Raw genomic sequence first — 8,231 nt, 5'->3', positions numbered from 1 at the left:
TTGGTTTTGGATTTTGTTCATGTGGGGATTTATTTGGGGGTTAAGAGGAAGGAATAGGGGAGAGTCTGGTCCTTCCAGTGGGACCTGCCCGGGAGAATGTGTACTGGGGAGATATAATCTGGAGAGACAAGGAGGCTGGACGCAACGCAATACGGGAGTGCAGAGGGAGAAGAGATGACGGGACAGAGAAATGAGAGACAAACAGGGAAGGACGTAAGACACAGACGACAGAGGGCGGGACAGAGACAAACGAAGGGAACAGAGAAAGGGGCACCCCAAGCCAGACCCGACGGGACCAGGGAATTGAATGGGGTGGGGGTGGGGGCTTTGGAGGCCGCCGCGGGACAGAATAGGATCTAGTCCAGCCAGATACAAGAAATGGGTCCCTCGCCCCTGCCCCGGGTCCCGGGCGGGGGTAGGGGGCTCGTGTCTCAGTGCTGCAGTGTTGGGGGGGCCCTGCCCCTCCCCGCGCTTCGCTGTGTAAGGCACCGGCTCCAGCGAGGTCCGCGAGCGCGCGGGGGGAGGGGCAGGAGGGGGGCTTAAAGTCCGTGGGGGAGAGGAGCTCGGCGGCCCGCCCTCAAACCCCCCTGAGCGCGGGGGCGTGACCTCGAGCCGCAGCCCAGGCCGCCCACCCCCTCCAGGGAGGAGAAGGGCACGCCTCCCCTGCAGTCCGACGTCGTAGCTCGGCGCTTTGTCCCCCGAGTCCTGCCCCGGCGTCCGGGCGGCTGGGCGATCGTCCGCGGCACCCAGGCGTCCCGGCGCCCGCCCGCCGCTCACACGGTACTCTCCAGCATCCACTCGGTGCTGGTAAAGGCCAGACGCGCCCTGGCGGAGCCCAGCCCCAGGTCTCCGTCGTCCCCGGCCGCGCCCCCTCCGGCCCCGTCCAGGTGCGGCGTGGACCGGTGGCGCTTTGTCCGCCGGGCGCGGCGCGGGTAACTGTGGCTCTGGAAGAGCGCCCCGTAGTCCCCGTCAAACGAATAGCGCTGCTGCGGCCTCTGCCGGGCCGGGGCTCCCCCAGGAACCAGAGCTAAAGTGGGGGGCGCCGAAGCCAGCGGTCCCAGGGCCCCAGAACGGCTCCTCCGAGGGCCCGCAGCGGCCCGGGACTCCTCCCCGGAGGTTTCCTCGGACGGCAGCAGGCACAGCGAGGTGGCTGAGCCACCCAGTGAGCGTCCAAGGACCGCCTCCGGTTCCGCGGAAGCCGTGTCCGCCGCCACGGCCTTTGCCTCGACAGCCACCGCCGCAGCAGCCGAAGCTGGCACCTCGCGCAGCGCCTCGTAGCGGTCTTGCGCCGGCGGGGGCGGGGCTTGCGTTGCGCCTGCGCCTGCGCCGTTGGTCTGAGAGCACACGTGGCTGACCCGCGGAGGCGACCTGGAGGTGCCCTTGACTCGGCGGCCATCCCCATCGCCGTAGACCTTGTAGCGGATCATGAGCAGAACTATGAAAACGAGGACGGAGGCGACAATAACACCCCCGATGGCGATGATCATGGTGCCGCCCAAGAAATGGGCCCTCAGTGGGCGGCAGGGCGCGGGATCCCCTGCCGTGGTAAACTGCACGCAGCCCACCACTCGGGTGGCGGGCAGCGCCGTGGCCCCATCATCGTAGACGGCCAGCACGCACAGGTCGTAGGCGCGGCCCGCTGCCAGATCATTCACCAGGAAGGTCTGGCTGGTGGATGGGATCATCCTGCGGGAGGGGGCGGGATCAGCGCGGGGTTAGCTCCACTCTGAACCACGCTGCTTCAGTTGCATGTCCCACCCGGGGGGGACCAAACGATACATCCCTACCAGTGTCTCACCCTCTACTGGGACAACAGCAGCCATTAAAGCAACAAATTCTAACCCTCTCAGGACTTTTGATACAGCCCACGCCCCTTACCTGCATGCCCCACCCTCAGACCCACCTCCTGTCCGTGTCTCATCACCTACTAGGATAATTTTAGCCATTCATCTACCCTCATCTACATATCCTGGCCCCTGCCAGGGAGGAATGCTACAGTTTTTATGCCCTGCCCTCAAGGGGCATGCACCCTAGCAGTGTCTCATTCCTATTAGGACAAATGCCATTCAAGCGTTCTTAACTACATATTCCCACCTTTAAGGGGATGGATGCTACAGGCCACGCCCCCTTACCTGCATGCCCCACCCTCACTCAAGTGGACAATGAGGTCACCTCACACCCCATCTTACTCCTACTGGGGCAATGGGTGCTCTTCTAGGTCCTCTCTTCTACACATTCCTGTCCTTTCAGGGAAACCATGATACAGACCACTCCCCCTCATCTGTACATCCTTGGGTATACACATCTCGTAGCTGCATCTATCTTCTGGGACAATTTCCAAGCCCCTCAACTATATATTTCCGCCTACTAAGGGGCCACGGCTAAAGGCCACTTCCTTTCTGACTGACAGGTGTCTTCCAAGCCACACCCCACAACGGTCCACTGGAGACGGTTCCCCTACTGTGCCTAGGACCATGTCCACTCTTTGCATGTCCTGCACCGTGTCCAGGTAACAAAGGCAACCACTCTGTGCACGCCCTGCCCCTATACTGCCTGAAGTCACTAAATTATGCCCCCCCGCCCCGGGTAAGTCTCATCCATAATTGGGGCAAATGTAGCCAAGAAAGCATGCTCCTTTCTTGCTATGGGCCCCTGCCCTCAAATAAGCAGCAGTGTAGAGAAGTGGTTAAGCTGACAAAGTCTGAGAGCCACGATGCCAGGGTTTGAGTTCTCTTCTGCTCCTTGCTAGCTCTGTGACCTCAGGCAAGTTTCTTAACCTCTCTGTGTCTCATTTCCCCCAAATGGGGGTATTAACAATTCCTACTCCATAGAGATGGCGTGAAGTATGATGAGTTAACATACCCAAAGCCTGGCACTTAATAATTTCATTAACAGCTTGCGTCCCACACGATGCTGGCCAGTAACGCTTGCTGTGGCTCAGTTGTGCTCCTCCGCATCTATAAGACCATTCCCACTAGGCCTTGCCCCTCTTCTGTTGGGCACATCCCTTCCATGTCCAGCCTCGGCTAACCTGGGACTGCCACATCCACATAGATTTGCATGCACTCAATCTCGCAAGCTCTCCTCTCCCACAAAGCTCTTAGTGGGTCACCAGAGACAAGAACCGCCTCTTCATCTGCGTGGGGACTATGCTGCAGGAGCGCCACCTCCGCTAAAGGCCATGCCCCCATGTCTACAGGCCACCTTCTGGTCCTGAAACCCACCTCAGTTCTAGCCAGGCCATCTTCTGGTCCTGAAACCCACCTCAGTCCCTCCACCTCCAGAAGGTTCCACCACCACCAAGAGCCATCCTCCCACCGAAAGACTTCAAGTAAGGCCCTCACCACCTCATAAAGGCCCACCACCTCTCCGACTCTGCCCCTGCCTGCCATTTCACAGACCACTGCCCCCCCCACCCCCATCCAACCTTGGGCCCCCTGGCTGTAAGTCTTCCTCTTCCTCTCATCATCCCTTCTCAAAGAGCCTTGGATTCCTTTTGCTCCTTCCCCCAAAATAACCAGTTGTTAGGGACTCCCCCCTTTTCAAGGACGGAGGCTGGCTCCTTAAGAAAGCTTGAGCCCATGTGTCTCTAATTGGCTGTAAGACCCAAGCAAGCAGCAGAGCAGGCTTCTGGTTGGTTGTCACCTCCGCCCATGGCGGCAGTGAGGAAGTTAACCCCTGCAGTGCCGTAGCACAGGCGCCTGCAATGGGGGACGGAAGATTGGAACTGTGGCCCTACAGGGAAGGGAAGAGTCCCAGGGTCTGTTGCCCAGCTGGAGACAGAGGGCCATCAACGTCGGCATACATGCAGGGTCTGTGGACCTGTAAACCTCCCTCCACTCCATCATGTAGTGACCATGGGTTAGAGAGAGAAGGAAAAGAGAAAGAGAGAGGTGGAGAATCACAGAAACCAAGAGCTGTTTACAGAAATGTATTATCCATCTCCCCTAATCCCTGCCTGGCAAACAGTAGGTGCTCGATAAACATGTGTTCAATGTAAAAAGGGCAGAATTAGGAGTTAGAAGGGTAAGAACTAGAATCCTGGCTCTGCCTCTTTCTGTGTGACCTTGAGCAAGTGACTTCCCCCAACTGAGCCTCACTTTCCCTGTCTGTAAAATGGGAGGGGAGATCATAGCTGCCTCACAGCAGAGTTGGGAAGGTCGAATGGAGTAGCATCCTTGGTAGTACCTTATAAATTTTTTGTTTTGTTCATTTGTTTGCCCTAATGTTTGTAAGACTGGGCCAGTGTTTGATCCATCTCGGTAGGCCTGGGCCCAGCATGGAAACTGGCATGCAGTAGGCATTTATTCAGTGTTTGGTGACCAGATTCAAAAAGAGAGGAAAATGAGGATGACAGAGACAAGAGAAAAGGGAGGCATCTACTCATTCAACCAACAATGGGAAAGTGCCTACTGTGTGCCAGGACCGTGGCCAAAAGAACACTGGGCAAGGTGAAGATGGACCCCAAGAGGCAGACTTCTCAGTGCAGGTCTGAGCACCCCCAAGATCTGGGGTTGCCCACAGGTGGGGAAATGGCTCCACCCCCTCTGGCGCCCCCAAGTGAAGTCAAACACAGGATTAAGCATTCAGCGGGCACTCTACAGTGTGCCCAAGGGAGGCAGAGCCAGGATGAAGGAGAGACGTCCACAGAGTCCACAACCACCTATCAAACGCCCACTGTGTGCCAGGTCTGTGGCTGTGAGCCACACTCACAAACTACCCAGCTGGAGAGGCAACGCAAGGCCAAGGCTGTTAATTCATCGTGTACTATCTGCTTCCTCCCTCTGGGCTGTGAGCTCCCTGAGGGCAGGGACTGCTCTCTTAGTCTCCCTGTGTCCCCTGCACCCAGCTCAGGGCCTAGCACAGAGCAGGGGCTTAGTGCCTCATGAGGGCAGGAGGGAGAGAAGGTACAGACAGACAGAGACACGGTGAGAACAAGAGGAAAACAGATGATGGGGGAAAGTAACTCTTTAACATCTGTCTACACCATACGTGTCTGTCCTTACCGGGGCAATGGCTTCTAACCCAATGGATGGTGGAAATAATTTGTATTTATATCTTTTTCTCATACTTTTCTGTTTCTATAATGTACCCAATGTGTTGATACAGTAGCACTGGTATATAATTTCCAAATATAAATGTAACTGTAAATATATATATGTGAGTATATTTCATGCTCTAGAATGTTTAACTGACAAGGTAGACAATCAGACACCTTTGGCGAGCAGTGATGTAGACCATGAGCCCCATGACAGCAGGGATCATGCTGGGCGCATTCACAGTTATAACTCCAGTGCCCAGCCCTGGTCTGGCTCATGTGGGTGCTAAACGAAGATATGCAAAATGCGTGAAACACAAAGACAGTGAGACAGAAAGAGAGAGAGAAGGAAATATGGCAAATGAGAGCCAGAGACCACTCTACATACCCATCTAGAACCCCAGCTGAGCAAGAAGGCCTAGTGAGCCGGCAGATGGGAGGGAGGGCCCCTGGGGTGGGAGGAGGTCCTGGGACTGCAGCACCCACCTGTAGACAAGGGAGTCATCTGCGGAGCTGTTGTACTGGACCTGGTACATGCGGATGCCAGGCACGGGCCTCTGGGCTGGCCAGCGGATGAGCACGGAGCTGGAGGTGAGCTCGGCAGCCACAAGCCGGCGCTCAGCCCCAGATTCATTGGCACCAGGTCGGCCAGGCGTGGCGATGTCCGAGGAGCCAGGCTCGGTGAGAGGCGGCGGGGCGGCCGGTGGGGGCGCCATCAGAGGCAGAGGCACCACGCACACCTCCACCGGTGCCGTGGCTTCCCCGGCGGCGTTGGAGGCGATGCAAGTGAACGTGCCACTGTCCCGCAAGGTGGTGATGGTTACATCCAGTGTCCCATCCCCCCGGACCCGGGTCCGGCTCGAGTTCCCCAGCAACCGCCCATCAGGTGCCACCCAATGCACCACCGGCTCAGGGTCACCCACAGCGCGGCACCGCAGGCTGACCGCCTGGCCCTCCACCACCAGGGCCCGGCCGCCTGCCTGCCGAGTGATCAATGGAGGTTCACACAGGAACTCCTCCTCGGGGATGGACCAGAAGTAGCGGTCGGTGAGGTGCTCAGGGGTGGCGCACGTCTCCAGGTCATCCTCCCTCGTCAGCCGCCGCAGCCAGAGCAGCTCGCAGTTGCAGTGCAGGGGGTTGCCGCCGAAGCTGACCGTGAGCGGCGTGGGTGGCTTTGGCCCGGGGCCTTGGGACCTGAGGAAGAGCCCATCAGGAGGCAGTTTATGCAGGCGGTTGGAGGTCATGTCCAGGCGAACCAGTTTGTGAAGCTGCACGAAGGTACCTTCGGCGATGTGGTCGATCAGGTTGTGGTCCAGCGTGAGGGTGTTTAGGTTCACCATCTGGCCTACGGCCTCCCACGGCAGGGCCTCCAAGTTGTTGTAGGACAGATCCAGGTCCTCCACGGTGGAGAGAAAGGCGTCGAAGGCGGCCGACTCCACCCGGCGGATCTGGTTGTTGCCGAGGATCAGGTGGCGGAGGTTGCCCAAGCCGCGGAGCTGGTCGCCCCGGACCTCCGCCAAGCGGTTGCTGTCGAGGTGCAGGGCGCGGAGGGCGCGGAGGTCTGCAAAGGCGCCGGCCGCCACCTGGCCGATGGTGTTCCGGGAGAGGGTGAGGTGCACCAGGCTGGTCATGTTGGCGAAGTCTCGGCGGCGGACGGCCGCGATGAAGTTGTCGGTGAGCCGCAGCTCCACCACGCGCCGGTCGATGGCCGGCGGCACAAAGAGCAAGCCGGTCTTGGCGCACAGCATGGTCAGCGTGGGCGCCACGTTCTGGCAGATGCAGCGGCCGGGGCAGGGCTGGCCTCGAGATGCCCCCGCCCAGAGGAGCAGCAGAAAGGGCAGGGCAGCAGGCGGCAGCGAGAGGAGCGCCGAGGAGAATGGGCCCGGAGCCATGGTGCAGGGGGAAGATGGGAGGAGTGGGAGGTGAGATCTGCAAGGAAGGAGAAGGGTCACCCAGGCGTAGGGCTTGACCACCAGCCTGGCCACCCTGGGATTTCCTGCTAGTAGTCCGACCCAGATCCCTCCCTTCCTGACAAGCGGGTCCTATAGGACAGTGACAAGACTGATCATCAGCTGGCATGCACTTGTTAACAGGTAACAGTATTTCCATGCTGCTTGGTAAATTACCACTGCCCCACCTCTGAGTGTCCTACCCCCACCTCTGCCCCTCTTCTAGGAGCTCCCAGACCTCTTATAATCTCCCAACCAGAGGGATGTCATCTGGCCCAGCCTGGGTCTTCCACTACCCACGATATATTTTGAAAAATCACTGCTGACTAGGGCTTAAAGTCATGGATTTCAAAGCCATACTCCCTGGGTTCAAATTCCAGCTCTGACACTTACTAGCTGTGTGACCTCGGGCAAGTGTCTGAACCTCTCTGAATCTCGGTTTCTTCATCTGTAAAATGGAGATAAAAACAGGCCTTACCTCTGTGAGGATTAAATGGATTAATGAGCATGGTATACTCAGAATAGTGCCCAGCACATAAAATGTGTTCAATACATATATGTGGATAATTATTATTATTATCATCACGTCCAATATGTGCCAGACATAGAAATGTGCACTATTATTAAGAGCAAGGGCTTTGAGATCAAATAGACTCAGGTTCAAGTCCTGGCTTCCCCAACTTGCTAGCTCTGTGACCCCAAACCAATGATTTTCCCTAACTAGGCCATAATTTCCTGATTTGTAAAATGGTCTGATAATTGTACTGTCTTCATTGGGTTGCTGCAAGGGTTCAGTGAACTCATTCATAGGGGTCACTGAGCATGGGGCCTGGCACACAGTAAGTATTCAGTAAATGTTAAGGGTAATACATGCCCCGCCCCCAACCTCTGGCTGTAGCAGAGGGGGTCTGAAGGTGGAAGGGGCTGAGAAAAACACATCAGTCTCCCTGCTCAGTCTTGAGAAGTCTCTCTCTGAGCCTGGTTTCATCCTGGGCTCTGCTGAGCTCCCACGCAGGGGGCAGACTTTCATGCTCACATTAATGGGCACAACACAAGGCCCCATATATGCCTACACACACACACACACACACACACTCACACACACACTCACACACACACACACAAAATCAGGCTGTGCCTCTGCTCCAGGCAAAACCTTCCGGCGGGGATTCCCCCTGCGGCAGCTGCAGCCCACGACATGTCAGCTCCCATCACAACACAGGGTGGGTGGGGGGTGAAGAGAA

General features: G+C 57.5%; 1 protein-coding gene across 1 annotated transcript; it reads right to left on the bottom strand.

The window, feature by feature from the left end:
- LRFN1 (leucine rich repeat and fibronectin type III domain containing 1) lies at positions 1-7,466 on the bottom strand. The gene is made up of 3 exons (XM_059904394.1): positions 7,381-7,466; positions 5,525-6,967; positions 1-1,686 (listed from the first exon to the last, which is right to left on the bottom strand). The coding sequence occupies exons 2-3, from the start codon at positions 6,928-6,930 to the stop codon at positions 774-776; spliced, it is 2,319 nt and encodes a 772-aa protein (XP_059760377.1). The 5' UTR covers positions 6,931-6,967; positions 7,381-7,466; the 3' UTR covers positions 1-773.
- Positions 7,467-8,231: the final 765 nt, after the last annotated feature.

The sequence above is a fragment of the Balaenoptera ricei genome, chromosome 19, assembly GCF_028023285.1.
Source record: "Balaenoptera ricei isolate mBalRic1 chromosome 19, mBalRic1.hap2, whole genome shotgun sequence".
NCBI classification, from domain to species: Eukaryota; Metazoa; Chordata; class Mammalia; order Artiodactyla; family Balaenopteridae; genus Balaenoptera; species Balaenoptera ricei.
The sequence above is the reverse complement of the archived record's forward strand: the minus strand, read 5'-3'. Positions and strand labels throughout refer to the sequence as shown.

Excerpts from the sequence above, each read along its gene's own strand:
- LRFN1 (XM_059904394.1), bottom strand. The coding sequence starts at position 6,930 with ATGGCTCCGGGCCCATTCTCCTCGGCGCTCCTCTCGCTGCCGCCTGCT. Across the intron at positions 1,687-5,524 it reads GATGACTCCCTTGTCTACAG|GATGATCCCATCCACCAGCC; the intron begins GTGGGTGCTGCA and ends CCCCTCCCGCAG.